Source organism: Lithobates pipiens, unplaced genomic scaffold (assembly GCF_037356315.1).
Source record: "Lithobates pipiens isolate NorthernLeopardFrog02 unplaced genomic scaffold, aLitPip1_a1.2 Scaffold_23, whole genome shotgun sequence".
Taxonomy (NCBI): domain Eukaryota; kingdom Metazoa; phylum Chordata; class Amphibia; order Anura; family Ranidae; genus Lithobates; species Lithobates pipiens.
In genome coordinates, this window is record NW_027507785.1 from 58,781,462 (window position 1) to 58,804,923 (window position 23,462).

The following is a 23,462-nucleotide window of genomic DNA, read 5'->3' on the forward strand; positions in this document are numbered from 1 at the left end:
TCCTTTAGCTGAATGTTATATAGCCACACTACAAAATCTTGTGGAGAACCTTTCCAGAAGAGTGGAGGCTGTTACATCAGCAAGACAAAGGGCAGGTCCATATTAAAACGGTTGTATACCCTTTTTTGTTATTTTTACCTACAGGTAAGCCTATAATAAGGCTTACCTGTAGGTAAAATGAATATCTCCTAAATCTGTACGGTTTAGGAGATTTTCACTTTGCATGCAGCCGCTGACGTCAGCGGCGCATGTGCAGTGAAGGCCCGGCTGAAGGTCCGGTAGATGCTGCCAGACCTTGCTGGGAAGAAGATGGCAAGTGACGTCATCACAGCTCTGGCCACTCACAGCGCCGGAGTTGCGAACTCGGAAGAAACACCAAGGGAACATGTCAGCTCCCTCGGTGTGGACGGGGATCCTCAGCCTCGTTCTAAGGTGAGTATTTCATAATCAGCTAATATGCTGTGCATACTTGCTCATTATGCCTTTACCTTACAGGTTGTTTGTTTTTTTTGTTTAATAAAAATGTCATTGAGGGTATACAACCACTGTAATGTCCATGGTTTTGGACAACAACTTCATATAGGTCAGTTATCCACAAAAGTTTGGCAATGTAGTGAAACTGCGAGTGCTACTAGTATTTTTTTCACAAAATAGTAATTAATTGTTGTTAAAATATATTATCAATTTATTTATTTTGTAGGGGGACCGTGGTGAGATCGGCGCTAGAGGTGAACAGGTATGTACGTAATTTCCTATAATAAACGTAAGGAGACAAGAGGGTGCAAACTATGTGCAATAACTTAAACTTTATTTAAAAAGCAAACAATTGGCCACTCACATAGTAGTAGAACAAACAGAACTTTTAGATAACATCCAAGCTGTCTTCCACTAATCTGAACTCTGCAGTCAGTGTATGAGCTAAAAGGAAGAGACATTCAGCAGTTAGGAACCACTCAGAGACATGCAGGGGTGGCGTGGCTATGTGTTTCGAGGCGGTAACGCCTCTTTTTTAAACCTCTTTTGGTTTGGCAGCAGTCCTAAAGTAGCCACACCTTTGGTTGATACTTTGTTTCTATATTCTTTTGGTTTAGGTCACCTCCATGATGAGGTCAACAGTCTTAGCCCTTGTACTCACGGTCGGAGATTCTGTCGGAATGTGTCCTATCGGACCGGTTTGTCGGATAATCTGACTGTGTGTGGTATGCATCGGACTGTTTCCGTCGGAATATCCATCGGACCCAATTTTCCAACTTTTTGGAAATATTTTCCGACAAACTGGTCCGATAGGACATACTCCGATCATGTGTAGAGAATTTTGATCGGACCAAGTGCCACGCATGCTCAGATCAAATTCCTACATCAAAGCTATTGGCTACTAGCCTGAACGTAGTCTCATCGTAACAAAATTACGTCATCGCGTTCTGAATGATCGGATTTTTCGACAACTTTGTCCGACCGTGTGTATGCAACAGTTTCGGACAAGATCCGACGGACAAAATCCGACGGACAAAATCTGACGGATTTGGTTGTCGAAATCTCCGACTGTGTGTACAGGGGCTTAAGGTGGTCATATAATTGAATTATACTTTCTTTCCAGATTTCTATGGTTTAGGTCACCTCCATGATGAAGTTAACAATCTTAAGGTGGCCATACCCTTGGTTAGCACTTACTTTCTATTGTTCTATAGTTTTGGTCACCTCCATGATGAGGTCCACAGTCGTAAGCTGGCCATATCCATGAATTGTACCCTCTTTCTAGATTTCTATGGTTTAGGTCACCTCCACAATGAAGTTAACAATCTTAAGGTGGCCATAGCCTTGGTTAGCACTTGCTTTCTATATTTCTTTGGTTTGAGTAATTTCCAGGTACCCATCAAGAGAAGTCTTCTTGTATGAAATCTGCCTTACCAGATCTAGTAAGCTTGTTGTATGAATAAGTCCAAGAGTCTCTTTAATATGCTATTCTTGAACTTATTAAGGAGGGAAAGCTAAAGTATACTAATCATGGCTTGGACTCTTACTGCTGTATGTGTGTGATTACATTAAGAAGTTTGCAGCAGATGGAATCCAGAAGTTTTAATAGCTGTGGTAGGTCTTGAAGAGTATAGCAGACATCTCTAGAGCATTGCAAAAGTAGTTTGTGAAAAGAGTCTTAACTTATCAGATGACATCCAAATATGAGTTATAAGTGGACTGGTTATATTTAATGGCAGACATTTCTGATTTCACTTACAAACCTGTATTACTTTTTTGAACAGGGAAGACCTGGTGAAATCGGACAGAAGGGTGAGACTGGAAGTGCTGCAGTAAGTATTGAAGCTATTCTTTGTTCCTTCTTGAAGCTTTCATATTTGTGATTTAGACCTGCTCACCTTGGACAGACTGAGGAAGGTGTATTAGGTGTCTAAGGTCCATCCATACCATAGATATTAACCTCCCTGGCGGTATGATTCAGTCTGGAATTAGGTGCTGAAAGCGGTACAATTATTTTGCGCGGAAATCTGGCTTTTATTTTGTAGTCCTGTAATTCTTAGGAATAACGCTCTTAAATCTGTTCAAACCAGAGTCTAGCAGACATCCCGGGTATGATAAAGTTTATAATATAATAAAGAATAATAAAATTTATTCAATAATGTAATAAAATCTTAAAACACTGAAAAATTGACACTTTTTGGTTGCTATGGACAATCTCCAAATTCCAGGCAGTAAAAAACAGTATTTATAATATAAAAGTGCATGCAGGGCATTGCACAAACCACTAGGGACAAAGGGGTTGTGTATTTTTTAATATAGCACTGTAATCTGTAAGATTACAGTGCTGTGTGTGTTTAGTGTGTTTTAACTTTTTTGAATTTGCCGCCGTTCTCCGCTCCCGTGCGCCGTAACGTCGCAGGGAATGGAGCTCGGCGGCATTCGGCACTGTGAATCGAGCGGAGGACAGCTCGATCACACAGCGCGGCGGACATCGCTGGATCCAGGGGACAAGGTGAGTAACGATCACTGTGTCCTCCCCTGCATCGAGCAAAGCCATCCCGAGTCTGGCTCGGGGTTACCGCTCCTATCAGTATATACCTACCCCGAGCCAGACTCGGGATTACCGCTAGGGGGGTTAAGTAGGTAGAATGAGCTTTTTTTTTTTTTTTTTTTTTTTTTTTTTAGGGATGGTCATATATATGCCATATTTCTGGGATTATGTTGTGAAACCAGGTTAGGGGCAAATAGGCAAAATAGTTAAAGTGTACCTCTAAGCAAAACATTTTTTTGTTTTGGATAGAGTAGGAAAAGGTGTTTTATTGCTGTCTGAGCCCTCATTGGGGAAATCAACTCTTCTATTTATGGTGGCCATTGTCATCTAGAAATTAAAGAAGGAGAAATCCCACATTTTAGAGTTGTCCCCAGAAGTAAGGGGATATCTTCCAATGGGGACACCTGTTCTGAGGCCAACCAGGAGGCGAATTGCGCTCATTTTGTGAGATATCCTCTAACTTCCTGTTGCTTCATTGGGACAGGAAGTGAACTGAACTGATATTTAATTTCCCCAATAGCACACAGACAAAATAACAAACCAATGAGGATTATAACCTTTCCCTACTCCAGTTAAAACAAAATGAAAAGTTTTTGCTATATGTACACTTCTAGATTGGGGATTTGTATTTTTATACCATAATAACCATCTCACTGTAAACTCAGTTCACTGAACTGCATGTAATAATTATCATGCAACGACTCTTCTGATAACCTGTTTTTTTTTTTTTTTTCAAAATCTATTTCAGAACGTGGAGAAAGCTCTTGGTCTTTTAGGAATTAAGGTAAAAAAAAGCTTTTCTGTGCCGAGTTTTTCATATTTGGAGGATGTTAGAAGGAATCAGCTACCCAAAAAATAAATCAGACCCAAGATTTGAAAAACCTTCAACGTGCCTCATTGATAGGGCTTTACAAAATCTGTTAATATTTCTAAATTGACAGCACATTTTAGAAGGCCAGATATCGGATTTCTTTTTTTTTTTTTTTTATCTCAAAGAACTTTATTAAAACAGTGTGTACAAACAGTACAAGTTCCAGAGCATATTCACCACAACAGTTCATAATAAACTTGCAACATTCAAGAAATATAAGAACATCGGTAAGACAAAGCGTTCATTCACCAAAATACAAAGAAACCCATGCTTGATAATACTGTCAAGTGTGTCCCTCCACTCCTAAACAACAACATGATAAACAAGCATTCACCCCCAACCCCAGCAAAAGGCGATCCATGATAAAGGTCCACTGGGGCCAGGCCCGGTGTATCCAACCATGGGGCCCAAAGTTTACCAAATATACCAAAGCACCCCCTATGCTGAAATATATATTTTTCCAGTCTGTGGGTATCTCCCATTTGAGCTATCAACTCCTTCACTTTAAGGAGGTCAGTGGATGTCCAGTGTCTTAAGATCGCTTGCGAGCCTGGAAAAGTGCCCTGGCTATGGCCAAGGCAGTCACCTGTTGCAACTGCCTGACCTTATTCCAAGTTCCAGGTACCTGTTTTTAATGTAACTCTACTTGCTGTAGTGAAATCCCAAACAGGGCTCCCAGTTCTTTTCTCCTGACCTACAAATCATCTTCCACCCTTCTCCATGCCATAAGAGGGGGGATTTCTGTAGTCTATCAGGAGCACGTGTTGGCATGTATTGCAGAGATGTACTAATTATTATTATTATTTTTTTTTTTTTTTACCAGATATTCACTTTAAACCGGCCTACAGACAGACTGCCCCTTTCAGGAGTCTATTTAAAATTAGCTGTGAATACTTCAGCAGTTGCACAGTTATCACAAATAATGAATAATGTCTATTTACAACGCCTTGAAAAAGTATTCATACCCCTTGAAATTGTTCACATTTTGTCATGTTACAACCAAAAATGTAAATTTATTTTATTGGGATTTCATGTGATAGACCAACACAAAGTGGCACATCATTGTGAAGTGGAAGGAAAATGATAAATGGTTTTTAACATTTTTTACAATACTGAGTCAATATTTTGTAGAACCACCTTTCGCTGCAATTACAGCTGCACGTCTTTTTGGGGATGTCTCTACCAGCGTTGCACATTTAGAGAGTGAAATATTTGCCCATTCTTCTTGCAAAATAGCTCAAGCTCTGTGAGATTGGACTGAGTGCGTCTGTGAACAGCAAAACACAGATTCTCAATTGGATTTAGGTCTGGACTTTGACTGGGCCATTCTAACACATGAATATGCTTTGAGCTAAACCATCCCATTGTAGCTCTGGCTGTATGTTTAGGGTCGTTGTCCTGCTGGAAGGTGAACCTCCGCCCCGGTCTCAAGTCTTTTGCAGACTCTAACAGATTTTCTTCTAAGGCCGCGTACACACGGGCGGACTGTCTGGCCAACTAAGTCCGTCAGACAATCTGACAGACAGTCCGTCCTACTTTTGAATGAACGGACTTGACCACACACGATGAACAGACAGTCCGCTGAAAGCTTGCGCGATGACGTGTACAGCACGTACGACGGGACTAGAAATACGACGTCTGCTGAAACCAAAGTTGGACGGACAATATTACGGAAATTCCGAAAGACTTTGTCCGCCAGACTGTCCGCTGAAAAAGTCCGCTGAAGCCCACACACGAGCGGACTGTCCGCTGAAACACGTTTCAGCGGACCAAGTCCGTCAGACAGTCCGCCCGTGTGTACGCGGCCTAAGACTGCCCTGTATTTGTCTCCATCCATCTTCCCATCAACTTTGACCAGCTTCCCTGTCCCTGCTGAAGAAAAGCATCCCCACAACATGATGTTTCACTATGGGGGTGGTGTGTTCAGGGTGATATGCAGTGTTAGTTTTCTGCCAACTTTTTTAAGCCAAAAAGTTACATTTTGGTCTCTTCTGAACAGATCACCTTCTTCCACATATTTGCTGTGCCCCCCACATTGCTTCTCGCAAACTGAAAACAGGACTTCTTATGGCTTTCTTTCAACAATGTCTTTCTTCTTGCCACTCTTCCATAAAGGCCAGATTTGTGGAGAGACGACTAATAGTTGTCCTGTGGACAGATTCTCCCCCCTGAGCTGTGGATCTCTACAGCTCCTCCAGTTACCATGGGCCTCTTGGCTGCTTCTCTGATGAATGCTCTCCTTGCCCGGCCGGTCAGTTTAGGTGGACGGCCATGTCTTGGTAGGTTTACAGTTGTGCCATACTCTTTCCCTTTTCGGATTATGGATTGAGCAGCGCTCTGTAAGATGTTCAAAGCTTGGGATATTTTTTTATAACCTAACCCTGCTTTATACTTCTCCACAACTTTAACCCTTACCTGTTTGGTGTGTTCCTTGGCTTTTGTGATGCTGTTTGTTCACTAAGATTCTCTAACACATCTCTAAGGGATTCACAGAACAGCTGTATTTATACTGAGATTAAATTACACAATTAGTTAGGGCTATCAGAGTAAAGGGGGCTGAATACAAATGCACGCCACACTTTTCACATATTTATTTGTAAAAAAAAATTGAAAACCATTTATCATTTTCCTGCCACTTCACAATTATGTGCCACTTTGTGTTGGTCTATCACATAAAATCCCAATAAAATACATTTACGTTTTGCGTTGTAACAAAATGTAGAAAATTTCAAGGGGTGTGAATACTTTTCAAGGCACTGTATGTGTATTTCCTATGATTGTCGGCTCCATCTAGTGGCCCTAATAGCTGATTGCAGTATTTCAGTAAAATACCAAATTATGGCCACTAGATGGAGCTGATGATCATAGGAAACATGTATATTAGACACAATACAGAGATTTTTTGCGATGACTGTGTGAGGCTAAAGCACTTAGAGCATCTTTGCATCTTGTGGCTATCCAGCCCCCACAAGCTTAACATTAAAATATTGGCATTCCTTACCTAGCCTGTGTATTTTCTTCCTCACACATGCATGTTAATTTTTTGCAGGTTTCAGCCCTGAAAGATGTCACTGAGTTGTTTGATGATGGAATCTCTGGGCAGCGAAAGATAAAAGGGGAGCCGGGGGTGCCTGGAGAGAAAGGAGCCCCTGGTAAAGATGTATGTATTTATATATCCTTCTACATGTGCAATGATAAAGACAGTGGGATTCATTTACTAAGGGAGCAGAGCATATTAGCTTAGTGAATGCGGTGAAAATTCACTTTGCAAAAAATTCCCAATTACGTGCAAGTAAAATAAAATAATTTTTTTTTTTAAATTGCATTGCATTGGTCCTTTTTACTTGCCAACAAAAGCTGCCATCCTACCTTTTTCTGTCTACTAAGTGGACCATTGCTCAGGCCTGTAAGAAACCAACAGTTTCCTTTCAAGGAGGATCTAGCATCTTGAAGGACTCCCATTCTACTTTTCCCAAAATCTCGGAATCTTAGATCAATTATTCCTTTCCTTCATTACATCTGGCTAGCTTTGGCCGTTTATAATACCTTGGCCGGGAGTCCATGGTAATTCATCCCCCATCCCTATTTTTCTACCTACTCCTACTGTCATCTGTCTTCTCTTTGGTTTCCTATACCCTTTTGGATGTAAATATTATCAGGAAGCCTGATGTCCTGGCATTTATTGAATTATGAATCCTTATTAACTGGCTCAGACTCCCAAGCAGTTGACTATATTTAACCGTGCTGATGTCATTCCTGGTTAATTTGTATGTTTACCATTCTGTGTACTTTCTCTGTCCCCCTAAGTGGGCAAACTTGGAGCTTTTTATACTTTGAAAACAAAATAAAAATATTGAAAAGAAACATTTCTATTGACGTAGGGCACAATTGGATTTCCTGGAGAGAGAGGCCTGAAGGGAGACAAGGGTATTGACGGCCAACCAGGACCACAGGGGCCAATTGGACGAGCTATTGGCGAAAGAGGCCCTGAAGGTCCACCGGGGCCACCTGGAGACCCTGGAAAACCAGGAATCCCTGGAGTACCTGGCAGGGCAGGAGAACCAGGAGAGCAAGGGAAATCAGGAGACAAGGTGAGCAACCATATTTTTAGGAGGGCAAAGCCCCATGAGAGTCACACGTGCTACTGTTGCAATATTTGTTAGTTATTAATATATATATATATATATATATATATATATATATATATATAAAATTTCCTTTAGATATTCTAACAACTGTATTGTTAAATGCCATGAAAAACATCACTTCAACCATTCTTTTTATATCTATGTTTACATTGTAGGGAGAAAGAGGAGAAAGAGGGGAACGTGGAGAAAATGTAAGTTACACACTAATTATCATATTACCTGTTTAATCGAAACATGAATATTCCAATCCTTATACTCCCGTGCAATGATTTGCCAATTTCTTCTAATTGGTCAAGCATTGACCATATCTTGTTGAACACAGGTTATTTTGAACATTAGTGGTCTGTGTGATATGTCTCTCTTCAGAGTCATTTTCTTTGCGTTTCTTCTTTAAATATTGTGTTTAAGTCAGTATGATCTGAATTGCATAAAGTACTTACATTGGTCCAACTTGGAACAAATGCAAGTATGCATATTGTATACCGCTGTGGAAGCTGATAATCAATGTAGCAATTGGTGGTACTACAGTGATTGTAGCCACCTTCCAAGTCCCGTGCCAAGTGGTGGTCCCACTGCACACTGACCACAGAGGGTCACTCACTTTGCACTGCCGACATACAAAATGCCTTGTATATTATTGAATAAATACAGGGCATTCTCTGATTGAACGGGGTGAAGAGGAGGGCCTGTAACGTCACAATCGCCAACTTGTATACACTGAGAAAAAACCAAAGCTTTCTGCGAGTGGCAGCAGTGCCGAGCCGCCAACCCCCTGTGGTCAGTGTACAGTGGTGCAGCCACTCGGCACAGGACCCAGAAGACTGTGGGAAACAATGTCGTATCACTGACTGCTACAGTGAGTTCCAGCTTCCCCAGCTGCCCCTTAGTTGTGAATTATGCATACTTACTGTACATTACAATGTAAGTATGCAATAAAGTTTATCCTGGAGTTCAGATTTACTGTAAATATCCATTCTAAGTCTAATAATAATCTCATTTATGTGCCATGATTTGCAAAATTTGTATTTCTTTTTTATAGGGGAAAGATGGTCAGAGAGGACCAATTGGACCTTCAGGGCCCAAGGTAACAAACTTATTTAAAAAAAAAAACTTTTCATGACAAGAGAACACTGGAGTCGTGTAATCAGTGTTATCTTTTTGTTTAATTGTTTATTACAATAAGTGTCTTACTTTGTGCTTCCATTAGGGAGAAATTTTAGAGATTATTGCTGCTGGACTTCCTGGGGAAAGAGGATTTCCAGGACCAAAAGGAATCAGGGTCAGTACACTTGTCATAAAAAAATAAAATGTTATTTTTCACATTAGACCAACCATTCTCAACCAGAGTTCAGTGCACTTCTAGGGTTCCCTCAGAAGTTGCTAGGGTTTTCTTTGAGCTGTGACTGACTGACCTCCCATCTGATGGTGCCTACATAGTTGAGAGGTCAGTGCCATTTGGCAGAGTCAGCTGCATGACACCAATGATCTTTTTAGTCATCTATAGGGGTTGCATTTTTCCCACTAGCCACCATTGTAACGGGCATTCTTCCCACTAGCCACCAATGTAAGGGGCATTCTTCCCACTAGCCACTATTACAAGGGGCATGCTTCCCACTAGCCAGTAGCCACCAATGTAAGGGGCATTCTTCCCACTAGCCACTATTACAAGGGGCATTCTTCCCACTAGCCAGTAGCCACCAATGTAAGGGGCATTCTTCCCACTAGCCACTATTACAAGGGGCATTCTTCCCACTAGCCAGTAGCCACCAATGTAAGGGGCATTCTTCCCACTAGCCACTATTACAAGGGGCATTCTTCCCACTAGCCACCAATGTAAGGGGCATTCTTCCCACTAGCCACCATTGTAAGGAGCATTCTTCCCACTAGCCACCATTGTAAGGGGCATTCTTCCCACTAGCCACCATTGTAAGGGGCATTCTTCCCACTATCCACCAATGTAAGAGCCATTCTTCCCACTAGCCATCATTACAAGGGGCATTCTTCCCACTAGCCACCATTGTAAGGAGCATTCTTCCCACTAGCCACCATTGTAAGGGGCATTCTTCCCACTAGCCACCATTGTAAGGGGCATTCTTCCCACTATCCACCAATGTAAGGACCATTCTTCCCACTAGCCACCAATGTAAGGACCATTCTTCCCACTAGCCACCAATGTAAGGGGCATTCTTCCCACTAGCCACCAATGTAAGGGGCATTTTCCCACTAACCACCAAATAAGTTGGTTTTTGTAAGGGTTCCTTGAGACCTGAAATAGTTTCAAGGGTTCCTCTGGGGTAAAAAGATTGAAAAATGCTGGAATAGACAATATATTAGACTTTGTAAGAATGGAGAATATTATTCTAATAATCATATTCAGAAAGCCATAAGTAACATGTTCTGTGTTTTCCTCATGACAGGGAGACCCAGGAGAAGACGGAGGGAGAGGACCCAAAGGCGATAAGGTCTGGTTGTAGTAGTAAGTCTACAGAGAGGTCTTCTCCCACCTGCCTGTCAGTTGACTCACACTCTTTACTGCTCTCTTATCCTTAAAGTAATATTAACCCCTCACTGAATAAAGTATTTTCCCTCTTAACTTTTGTTACGATTAACAGTTTGCAGGCTATTTAGTAGTAATATGTCCCATAGTGCTCTCTTGCCAGCTCCTGCTGGCGACTTACAATCTGTAGAATTTTTGGCAGCAGGGGAGCACCACCTCTTTGATCCATCTTTGCAACCTTTCCCTGGTATGGATAAAGAAGGGGTAATACAAAGACTGAAATACTTATCAATCCTCAAGAAAATGCTGCTTCTCATCCCCTCTGTGTCCATCATGCGAGCAAACCGCCTGGGCATTTGGTCAAGTCATAATGACTCACCCTTGTATATTCACTGACAAAAACACAAAGTTGTAAACCACAATCCATTTTTAATCAAGTTCATATCAATAACTGCATTTCAGTTGAAATTTCAGATCAGGATGACAGTTACAGTACCTGGCTGCTTAAGTAAGGAACAAAGGTAGTCTCCTGTATCTACAGCTTAAAAAGCGTCATACCATTAGTTGGGTAATATTTGTAGCCGCAGAGTTCAGACACAGATCAGCATGCAAGAGAAGTCAGAGTTGGGATTCCCTACATAAATAATTGTAGCCTCAGAAAAGCGAGTCTCATTCTGTAGGATCAATCTACTTTGTAGTATGTCGATGGTGAGGGATTCAAGGACACCTACACTAAATCTATCTATTTTACTGTATGTCTCCTTATCTTCTCTTTTGCAAGGTTCTCTTCCCACTTTTTGAACCAGTTTTGTAAAACATAACCAACTTTGCTTTTGTTTTATTTTTTTCCAGGGAGCTGCTGGGCCCAAAGGAGACAAAGGTGAAACTGGAGAAAAGGGCAGAGATGGATTGTCGGTAAGAGTTTCATAATATGGTTTAATGATAGCTACAGTTTGAAAACCTTCTGCCATTTTGAGCATGGGGCTCACCTACCTTTGTCTCATGTAGAGCGCTGGTGCTTGGTGAGCGGCCCAGTGTTAAAACATAGGAGCGAGTACAGAGTCTTCAGTCTTTTGAGTGCTCACAGATACAACACTGGGCTCCTTTTCTTTCTGGGTTCCCAATAGCAGCATCAGGGGAGCAAAAGAAAGGTCAGTGAGTGCTTACTTACTGACCTTCGCTTTGCTCCTCTGATGCTGCTATTGGGTCTGCATTGAAGAGAAACTGTTGCTGTGATCTGCATGTGCAAAATACAGGTTCACTTTAAATACAGGTATTAACAGACTGACTGCTTGATCCCTCTCTAGAATAAAAAAGCTCCTCAATGTATATACCTAGGCTAGCTGAAAGTTGCAATTATTATTATTATTATTATACAGGATTTATATAGCGCCGACAGTTTACGCAGCGCTTTACAACATTGGGGTAGACAGTACAATGCAATACAATTCAAGACAAGGGGAATCAGAGGGCCCTGCTCGTTAGAGCTTACAATCTAGGAGGGAGGGTCAAGTTATACAAAAGTGTAATAGCTGTGGAGGATGAGCTAATGGAGAGAATAGTGAAGTTGTTAGATGGAGGCAGGATAGGCTTCTCTGAAGAGGAAAGTTTTCAGGGATCGCCTAAAAGTGGATAAATTTGGAGACAGTCTGACAGATTGGGGTAGTGAGTTCCAGAGGATGGGCGAGGCTCGGGAGAAGTCCTGTAGGTGGATATGGGAGGAGGTGATGAGGGAGCTAGAGAGCAGGAGGTCTTGGGAGGAACGAAGTGGGCGATTAGGTTGGTATTTGGAGACTAGGCTAGAGATGTAGCTGGGGGCAGAGTTGTGGATGGCTTTGTAAGTAAGTGTTAGTATTTTGAATTTAATTCGTTGGGCAAGTGGCAGCCAATGGAGGGATTGGCAGAGAGGGGTAGCAGACACTGTGCGGTTTGTAAGGTGTATGAGTCTGGCAGCAGCATTCATGATGGAATCAAGCTTTCGTAGGGATTGCCTGCTTTGGAAACAAATAGACAGGAAGGAGAAGTTCTTTGATGGCTTACTGAAGGGAGCGCACTTTGGGTGGACCATAATCTTCACTAGTACACCAGGTAGAAGTAGAAGCAATGACCCTTAAGACCTGGAGGTTGATAAACATGTACATTTTCCAGGAAAGAGAAGTTCTTTGGTGGTTTACTTAGAGGAGCGCACTTGGGGTGGACCATAATCTTCACTAGTAGCCCAGGTTGAAGTAGAAGCAATGATCCTTAAGACCTAGAGGTTGATAAACATGTACATTTTCCAGGAAAGAGAAGTTCTTTAGTGGTTTACTTAGAGGAGCGCACTTGGGATGGGCCATAATCTTCACTAGTAGACCAGTTTGAAGTAGAAGCAATGACCCTTAAGACCTAGAGATTGATAAACGTGTACATTTTCCAAAGGACATTTAAAATATCATTATTTAAAAATCATTACATGTGCTCACTGATATTTGTTGAATGTAGAATACTAAATGTATGGCATTCTTTCTGTAGGGCGCTCCTGGAGAGAGAGGGCTGGCAGGGCCTGAAGGAAAACCGGTATGTGATGTTACAATTATCTTTTATAAATTCAAGATCAGTGTATCAGTGTAGATCCAGCACCCACATCCACCAACACACCAATACAAGAAAATATTTTCCTCTTCCATCAATCCATTTCAGTCAATTCTACTGCGTTGCTTCCACTATTTCAATAACCGCTTCAAAAAAGGCTGTCTTCTCAAAGCCCCTTTTAGTAAAACATTGACCAAAATCATCTAAAATTTCAGCCACAATGTAGAAAAACGGCTTCCACCATGGCCATTACTTGCATGGTTCACAAACCCTCACAGAAAAGGGAAAAAAAGGGCTTCTTCCCCTACTAATTTCCTGAATTTTTTTTTATATTTGAGGTACTTATAAAATGGCAAAAATGTACACAGCACTTTACATACTGTATATGGATATAATTTCTGCTCCCAAGGAGCTTACAATATCAAGTCCCTTACTCACATATGTACACAAACATCGTAGGGCCAATTTGCCTACCAGCGATGTCATTGGAGTGTAGGTGGAAACCCATGCAAGCTTCAGAAAACTCTATGTAGATAGGGCTATTGCTGGGATTCAAACCAGGGGCAAAAATGCTAGACCACTAATGCCGCGTACACACGTAGCCGACTATCTGGCGGACTTAGTCCGGCGGACTTCCCGCCGGACTTTCCGAACGAGCTACTTGCCCACACACAGCACTTTTTCAGCGGACTAATACGGCGTACTAAGTACGCCGGACTATCCGCCGTACTTTTGAAATGAACGGACTCGCCCACACACGCGGAGGAAAGTCCGCTCATTTTGAGCGCGTCTCCAGGTAGGCGGGGCCCGCGAAGGAGACGTCGCTGGCCCCTCCACCTGGTATGGACTTAAAGGGGAACCCCAACGGCCGGATTTTCCGCTGAACTGCAAGTCCGGCGGGAAGATTGGAGTACAAAAATACTTTCTAAGTCCGCCGTACTTTCGGGTAAAAAAAGTCCGCCGGAGGCTACACACGGGGGGATTGGCCGGCGGACTTGAGTTTGCCGGACTTTTCCACCCGATTGTTTGATTGTGTGTACGCGACATTAGCCACTGTACTGCCCTACTTCATCTGCACCTTCAGGCATCTGCAAAACACCCATTAGAAATGTTGAATGAACTCAACCAGATATGGGCTACTGTGTTAAACACTTTTTGGTCAAAGAATTGGCCAATAAGAATGTATTAACGTAACATAATTTACTACTTTGATTACATAACTTATTCAGTCAGGGATTATATAAATGTCCTCCGTGTTGAAGATCTATCGAGGGTTTGGAAGGACATACTTGCTCTTATAGGAACCTGATTCCACCCAGTATTTAATAACTAGATTTAATAACTAGTGCAAGAAGATTAGGCAGTCCAAAAATGGCTAGATTGTTAAATGATTGATAAAGATATAGTCCACCACCCAGGAAAAATTTGATATTTCAAGTTGGATCTCAAGCACACACCTGTAGGATACCATTCTCAATTCTAATCAGATTTTGGTCAAAAATTGACCAGTTTTAAAATATATATCTTACTGAAGGGAATTGATCAAAACTGGAGCAGTGCAGGGCAATCGGTCAGCTCTTTCATTTTCAAAGTTTAATTGAACAAGCGGCAAATACAGCAATTTAAAAAAGTGAGTAGGATTGGTTACAGACAATCATTAGATGAAAAGGCATTCTTAATTTTCCCCTATTTTTATTAAATAATTTGACTCTCCCTCCCACTCTGCTTGTCAGTGCATAATAATTGCTTAATTGAATACTGTATATTGTAAAACTAGACAATTGTGTTGTACATTGGGGGGGCTACATTTTGAGTCAGATTGTATTAAGCATTGATTTAACAACTATGTTGGTTACAACAATTGTTTAGATATTAAAGGCACATTAACCAATCTTTTTTTTTTTTTTGTAGTTGTCTCCCATGCAGGAGGATGTATACCTGGGCTATAGTTTTGCATTGCAGTACACTTTGTACCTTATGCACCATGCTGTACATTACATAATGGGGTTTGCTGCTCTCTTTACATTGTTCTGTACACTGCATACTCCAGGCCAGTGTTTCTCGACTCCAGTCCTCAATGCGCCCCAACAGGTCATGTTTTCAGGCTTTCCGTTATTTTGCACAGGTGATTTGATCAGTTTCGCTGCCTTAGTAATTAACACAGCTATTTCATCTGAGGAAAATCCTGAAAACATGACCTGTTGGGGCACCTTGAGGACTGGAGTTGAGAAACACTACTCTAGACCACTACACTCTATACCTGGAACACTACTATTTGTACATTGTGCTGTACATCACATCCTGCAGATCATTTTGGGCTGTTTAGTATGTTACATGCAGTGCATCAGTCTTTATGCTTTTCTAAACATTACATACCCCAATGAGATGCACTTTGTATGCTGCACTTTATATTCCCAGCAGGGGCGGACTGACCATTGGGCCACTCGGGCACTGCCCGAGGGCGCCATGCCACTAGGGGGCCCCATCAGGGTTGCCATACTCAGTAAAACCAGGGACAGTATGTAAAAATTTGTGTTTTTTTTTTTTTTTTTACATCTGTCTCTGAAATGTCCCTTACCGACATCCTTTTGGTCTAAAAATCCTGAGATTATAGCTGCCCCACCCCTCCAGTACCTTCTCAGACAATAGAAACATGTCTGTGTATACTGTGTGATTGTATACTGTGTGGCCCCATAATCTCTGATTGCCTGTGGGCCCCATAATCTCCTATTGCCCGGGGGCCCCATGAGTTGTCAGTCCGCCCCTGATTCCCAGGCTACTAAAATCTGTACACTGTGGGGTTGATTTACTTAAGGCAAACAGACTGTGCACTTGCAGTTGCTCGAAAGCTTAGTAAATGAGCAGAAGCTCTGCTGACTTCCATCATCCAATCATGTGCAGGCAAAAATGCTGTTTTTTTCAATTTTCTTTGCACGTGATTGGATATTCTTTGCAAAGTGAAGCTTAACCTCATTTACTAAGCTCTGGAGCAACGGCTTCTGCAAAGTGCACATTCTATTTACCTTCGGAATTTTAATAAAAATTGAGAATACCATCCGATCCAATGAACAAGCATAGGTTTGCTAGTTTTGTACGACAGAAATACTCTTCAATAATATATGGAATCCTGAAAACAGATTCACACTAATGCCCCTTACACACAACCGGACTTCCCGACGGACTTTCAGCGGAGGTCCGACGGACTTTCCGAATGGACTTGGCCGCACACGAACGGACTAAGTTTGGTCGAAAGTCTGTTCGTTTTGAACGTGATGACGTAGACGGGACTAATCTAGGAAGTTCAATAGCCAGTAGCCAATAGCTGCCCTAGCGTCGTATTTGGTCCTTCGGACTACCACATTTTTAAACCGGATTTTTAAACCGGACTTGAATCCGTCGGAAAGATTTGAAACATGTTTTATTTTTAGGTCCATCTGATTTTTTCCCCGGTTGGACTAGCCCACACATGATCATATTTTCCGACGGACTGATCCCGTCGGACATAGTCTGCCGGAAAGACCGGTCATGTGTACGCAGCATAACACCTTTGTAGAAATCTAAAGCCCAATTGAACTTTCAGATAAATTAGCTACATACATTCCAGGTGCATCAAAACCAAAGATGTTTAATGTTTTACGTTTTTTTGTTTTTTAAAAGCAGCCACAGCCTACTTTAAAAAGCCGGCCCCCTGCCAGTACACTACAGAGAATGGTTCTTGCTCTTTTTTGTGAAAGCAGTGGCCTCTCTGCATAGGTCCAACAAATCTACTTCTGAGTCGGAGCCAAAGCTCTCCAGTCAGCAGAAAGCATGAACTTTGCTGGTTGCAGAAATTCAGGTCTGACTCAATAGGTGGCTTGTGGGACCTCTGTAGGGAGACCATTGCTTTCCCACAGAAAGCAAGGGTCCTTCTCTATAGCATGCTGGCAGGGAGCAGGCTTTTTTTACTCAGCCTGTGGCATTTAGGTCTCATTCAAATGGGGATTACTACAGTGTATGCTGTACTACGCCCCATGTCAAGGAGGCCTTAAGGATAACAGTTTATACATTTGTCCTTAAATGTTGTTAGCTTAACAATGTTGTATGTAAAGGGTTAGATGCCCTAAAAAGTAACTGTGACCTGTTTGATTCCTTCCTGTTCTGTGTCCATTCTGTTCATTATAGGGCGAGAGGGGCAATAGCGGGCTTCCTGGCCCAGCTGTAAGTAAACACTCACCCTCTTGGCCGCAGTTTGGCCCTTTGGCTTGAGTCGGTTGTTGGAGCCCTCATACTTGCTTTGGCCTGTCGCATTGCACGGTCACTTTTAATGATTGACCCGGGTTGTGGTTAACTCATCTTTCCTTCTACTAATGATTTAGCTTGAATTAAATATATCCGCAGGGCATGCCGGGCTTCCCAGGAGTTCTTGGACGACCGGTAGGTGTTCCGCTTGCATGTGGCATGTTTGTTTTACATTGTGAAAACTTGTTGTTCCAGCAAAACCCAGCTATGCTCCACAGCATCTACGATCAATGCTAAATAGCAATTACTCATTGGAAGATAACTTTCTCTTGTGATTGTCCCCTAATGATCTTCAATTTTTGTTTAAGTTCGTACAAGAACATCATTGTTGCTGAGCTGCAGAAGATGTGGTCCTTAATGCAACACATTGCAAATCTGTAGGTTTGGGTATGGCCAGAACCATTTGTGTAGAAGCACAAGTGTACACATTCTAATCTGGACATGACCTGGTCCTAAACATATCTAAAGAAATACCAGAGATATAGTGCAGGTACAAAATGCTTGCAAGTACTTGTTTTAGTTGACAGTTGCTATGGAGCTCCTCAGGATCCTAAGCCCAGAGGGTGCATAGGGCCTCAACCTTTGCCGAAGTCAAGATTAACCCCCACCCCCAGCTTAATGCTAAATTGGACAAATGCCCAGGCCACATGTGCATTCTAAGCCTGGGAACCAATGATGGGGAACCATTGGGGCTTCAGTTTGATACACCAAGATCATTTCAGCCACCTCCTGAGGAACTTGCCGAAATGTATTGATCCTGACGGCCCGCTTTGTTCAACAAAACTCGCCTGACTCTTGTCTATGTAGCCTACTGGAAAACCTTTGGATGAATAAGCACTGCATCCAATAAGATGCGGCCACTGCTCGAGTATACAATGGCTTTACAGGTTGATTTGTCCATCCAGGCTGCTTAGCATGGATGGAAAAATCTGTTAGATTTATTTTTAAATAAACCTAACAGTCTATGGCCAGCTTAGCAAACTTTATTTTCATGCTATGCAAGGTGCCTACACTTCAGCATTGTTGTTACATTGGAAAAATTTTCAGCCAGGTCACGTTCTTTTAAATTTAAACATTTTATAGCTGAAAGATAAAACTGTTTGAGCTAGATGTCTTGTTCTGGATAGCACTGTACAGTAGAGTAGGAGTCTCATTACATCTTGGTATTCGGTGCAATTAATTTAATGTATGACGACGTAGACGTTTCTAATTTATACAAAAAAGAAAGAACAAATTAAAGAATTTTTCCAGATTCTGTGAATAATTCTTGGAAAAAAGTGATACTAAACACACACGATATACAGCTGTCACATGATCCAGCTCTCTCCCAGCCTGTCTGCAGGGAAACATAAGCAGGAGGAGCTTCTAGACCTCTGCTGCTGGCCACATGTTTTAAAATAACAAAAAACAGCTTTTGCAATACGGAGTAAAAATAAATAAATAATATCAATAAACTGTTTATATTGGCATACAAAAATATATTTGAAATCAAATCTTTATAATTTTGTGGAAATAACACTGTGTCGTCAGATTTTTGTCAGTCACAGGCTGTGTCATGCCCCTCCCCAGTCTGTGTGTTAGAATATGAAGGAGGTGAAACCACCATCAATCTATTTGTAATATCCAACCCCCATTGTGTTTTTTAACTGGTTAGTGGGCATGGAGGAGAAGGGAGGGAGTGGGCTGTCATTTACCACTGTGTATACGCCCACATTTGTGACTCTGTAGTCACATGGGCTGCTCAGATGTGATAGGGATAGCATAGATCAGCATAGAAAACTCACTAAAAACTGAGCATGTGCAGAGTTGCCAACACTGCTCTGCAAAATCCCTAGCTGAATTGGGGACATGGACAGAAGGGGGAGATGGAGAGCAGCAGGACCAACCAGGTTTTTTGCAGATTACATAAGACGAATCTCTGAGTGACTGAGTGAGTATTAACAGCATGTAATACACCTTTTATTGATAGTTTTTTTTTTTTATGAAATGGGTTAATGACACTTTAAGTCCAAAATAAATAACTTGGTATCTGTAAGCCAGAGACTTCTATCCCCAATTCTTATCAACATCAGTACTCCGTAGGTAAAAACTGTATTAAACATGGAGACATTGAGAGCTCCTTTTAGTGGCTAATCTACAGAAAATGTCAAGCTTTAAAAATAGCCAAGCAGTTAGGACCACCAGCACCTACCCTTGGGCCTTCTCTCCATCCTATTCTACAGTAGTAAACAGGTTTATTCTATGTCAGGGGTCTCCAAACTTTCTAAACAAGGGGCCAGTTTACTGTCCTTCAGACTTTAGGGGGCTGGACTGTGGTCATTGGGAGTAAAAAAAGCTCTTGACATCAGTGGGAAAAAAGCAATGTCCTATCTTTGGTGTCATTGGGAGGAATTGTGCCCCATCATTGTTGTCATTGGGAGTAATTGTGCCCCCTTGTGGGTATCATTGGGAGAGATTGTACCCTTTCACTTGGGTCAGTGGGGGGAGGTGGGGGATTATGCCCCATTGCTGGTTTCAGTGGATGAAAGAGTGCCCAAGGGCCCGATAAAAGCAAGTAAAGGACCGCATCTGGCCCCCGGGCCACCGTTAGGAGGCCACTTTTCTATGACATCACTTATACAAGGACTGCCATAAAGTCTAAAGTCAAGTTTTTTACTGGACCTGGAAAACCTCTTTAAAGAAAACCTGTCATGAAAGTAACTTAACATTGCTGAACTCTTCTTCTGAGAAATGCTTGCCACCTGGCTGTTATGTATCCTTCATATATCGCTCATTGCAGGTCTACTTAAAGCTGAACATATACTCTTATACTAACCCTTTACTGACCCTCTAAACAGTGCATGTTGTATATATCTTGCCAGAGCATGCCCAGAAAAATGACAGGGAAATGGCAATTATTGTTACTGAGAACATATGTTAGAACATCTTAACTAGGTCTAAAATGAATTGCACCATAAAGATAAAAAAAATAGTCAGCACATCAAAAATAGCAGATCTCCATTTTTTTTTTTTATTCTTAGTATATAAAATAACCCTTTCAGTAAAAGCTACCAATATTTGGGGACATAGGGGTCCCATTTATCAAAGTGAGAAGGTGAGAAAGTCCTCCACCCTGAGAAAGGGGACCTCCAAGTCTTTGACACATTGCTAGTTTTTACTGCATAAGCTACATTTTGCTATTAGCATCTCTGTAGAAATAAGAGGTATACTAATTTTGGTGTGCAAGCTGATTTTTATCTTTGGTTTTATGCTAATTTTTTTTTTTTTTTTTTGTGCTGTCTGTGTCCCCATTAGGAAGATTTGCTTTCTCTAACTGAGTGACTTGATCATCAATGTCACCAGGAATGAAAGTGAGGGGTAAATCCAAAAGTCTGAATTGTCACCAGAACCGGAATAGAGGTGAAATCATTCAATGGGGCTCTTTTTTCCAAAAGCAACTAAGGCTCCATTCACATTTGTAGGAATCCAAAGTTGCGCCGACTTTGGAGTGCAACTTTGGTGAAACTTTGATGCAACTTTGAATAGGTGCCACTTGCATATGACTTTGGCTTTGACCAGTGATAATGGACAACTGTTACACACAAGTTGCATTGTATAACATTTAGGTACGACTTTCGTGAAACTTCTGAGGGTTTACATTGTAGTCTATGGCCCTCAAGTTGCATGAAAGTCTGACCAAAGTAGTACATGAACTACTTTAAAGTTGCTGCAACTTTAAGTTACGCATATATGAATGGGTATCATTGAAAAACATGGGGAATGACTTGTCATGCAACTTTGATGTCCAAAGTTGCATGACAAGTCGCACAAGTGTGAATTTCCTTCACATTGGAAAGCAATCCCCTCACTTCCTGTTGAGTCCAAAGGACAGGACATGAAGAGAAATCTCCATAATGAGACACAGATGACAAAAAAAAAAAAATATCTGACTACAGTTTTAACCCTCCACTATTCTATTCAAAATATAACAAAAGTTTTGCTCTTGGGTATACTTTATTTAGTGCAAGGAGTCAAGCACCAAGTTCAAAGTCTAGTAACCCATGGTAACTAAGTTGACAAATACGGAGGCCAGGTCATCCAAGATCGATTCTGAGCAGATGCTATCAGTAATGCACTTTGAATTTAGCATTTTGCATCTTGCACCCTTGTCCTGAAAAAAGCTGAGCAGACACGGCTCAAATTTTGGCCGATTCCTTTGAATCAGTCAAAATTCGTGGTCCTGCCAACAGCACCAGGCTTGGCAGACTTTCATTGAGGAATCAAAGAAGCCGAGCAAAATCGGTTGCAGCCAATGTTCGGGTATTCCGAAGGCATATAAGGTCTGTGGATGAAAACGATCTGTGCAACTTTGACCAAAGTTGAAAAATGAGCTTGCTATAAGTGTCGACCATTGACATATCTCATGAAGCTTAACTGAAAAACTCCTAGAGATTGCATCTCCCTGTCCAGCTTTGTTGCTAGGATGTTGCTAAGACACTCCTAGCTGTCACTGCTCACCTTCACCATCACAGGAGTGAGCTCATTTCTCGGATTCAAACCTCTTCACATGTCCTTTCTCTCCCTACGCATTGCAGCCCTGAGCTCAGTGTTTGAGAGTTCAGTGAACAGCTCGGAGTCTCTTAGCAACATCCTAGCAACAAGGAAGGACAGGGGGGGTGCAATCTCTGGGAATTTTTAATTTAGGCTTCATGAGATACAGTGGTGTGAAAAAGTGTTTGCCCCCTTCCTCATTTCCTGTTCCTTTGCATGTTTGTCACACTTAAGTGTTTCGGAACATCAAACCAATTTAAACAATAGTCAAGGACAACACAAGTAAACACAAAATGCAATTTGTAAATTAAGGTGTTTATTATTAAAGGTGAAAAAAAATCCAAACCATCATGGCCCTGTGTGAAAAAGTGATTGCCCCCCCTTGTTAAAACATACTATAACTGTGGTTGTCCACACCTGAGTTCAGTTTCTCTAGCCACACCCAGGCCTGATTATTGCCACACCTGTTCACAATCAAGGCATCACTTAAATAGGAGCTGCTTGACACAGTAAGGTCCACCAGAAGATCCTTAAAAGCTACACATCATGCCGAGACCCAAAGAAATTCAGGAACAATTGAGAAAGAAAGTAATTGAGATCCATCAGTGTGGAAAGGGTTATAAAGCCATTTCCAAAGCTTTGGGAATCCAGCGAACCACAGTGAGAGCCATTATCCACAAATGGCGAAGACATGGAACAGTGGTGAACCTTCCCAGGAGTGGCCGGCCGCCCAAAATTACCCCAAGAGCGCAGCGACGACTCATCCAAGAGGTCACAAAAGACCCCACAACAACGTCCAAGGAACTGCAGGCCGCACTTGCCTCAGTTAAGGTCAGCGTTCATGCCTCCACCATCAGGAAAAGACTGGGCAAAAATGGCCTGCATGGCAGAGTTCCAAGGAGAAAACCACTGCTGAGCAAAAAGAACATCAAAGCTCGTCTCAATTTCTCCACAACACATCTTGATGATCCCCAAGACTTTTGGGACAACATTCTGTGGACCAATGAGACAAAAGTGGAACTCTTTGGAAGGTGTGTGTCCAAGTATATCTGGCGTAGAAGGAACACTGCATTTCATAAAAAAGAACATTATACCAACAGTAAAATATGGTGGTGGTAGTGTGATGGTCTGGGGCTGTTTTGCTGCTTCAGGACCTGGAAGACTTGCCGTGATAAAAGGAACTATGAATTCTGCTGTCTACCAAGAGATCCTGAAGGAGAATGTCCGACCATCTGTTCGTGTACTCAAGCTGAAACGAACTTGGGTTCTGCAGCAGGACAATGATCCTAAACACACCAGCAAGTCCACCACCGAATGGCTGAAGAAAAACAAAATGAAGACTTTGGAGTGGCCTAGCCAAAGTCCTGACCTGAATCCTATTGAGATGTTGTGGTATGACCTTAAAAAGGCCGTTCATGCTCGAAAACCCTCTAATGTAATTGAATTAGGACAATTCTGCAAAGGTGAGTGGGCCAAAATTCCTCCAGGACGCTGTAAAAGCCTCATTGCACGTTATCGCAAACGCTTGGTTGCAGTTGTTGC

At 41.9% G+C, this 23,462-nt stretch overlaps 1 protein-coding gene across 2 annotated transcripts in view; it reads left to right on the forward strand.

The window, feature by feature from the left end:
- The window catches only part of COL7A1 (collagen type VII alpha 1 chain), a 294,429-nt gene that overhangs the window by 217,162 nt on the left and 53,805 nt on the right, over window positions 1–23,462 (forward strand). Inside the window, exons 71-82 of one of the 2 annotated variants that reach the window (XM_077451699.1) lie at window positions 701–736; window positions 2,259–2,306; window positions 3,774–3,809; window positions 6,946–7,056; window positions 7,778–7,987; window positions 8,200–8,235; window positions 9,084–9,128; window positions 9,252–9,323; window positions 10,462–10,506; window positions 11,394–11,456; window positions 13,053–13,097; window positions 17,274–17,309. In XM_077451699.1, coding sequence (XP_077307825.1) covers window positions 701–736; window positions 2,259–2,306; window positions 3,774–3,809; window positions 6,946–7,056; window positions 7,778–7,987; window positions 8,200–8,235; window positions 9,084–9,128; window positions 9,252–9,323; window positions 10,462–10,506; window positions 11,394–11,456; window positions 13,053–13,097; window positions 17,274–17,309 — 783 coding nt within the window. Of the gene's footprint in view, window positions 1–700; window positions 737–2,258; window positions 2,307–3,773; window positions 3,810–6,945; window positions 7,057–7,777; window positions 7,988–8,199; window positions 8,236–9,083; window positions 9,129–9,251; window positions 9,324–10,461; window positions 10,507–11,393; window positions 11,457–13,052; window positions 13,098–17,273; window positions 17,310–17,489; window positions 17,526–23,462 lie in introns of both variants that reach the window. The other variant, XM_077451698.1, reaches the window with a different exon arrangement.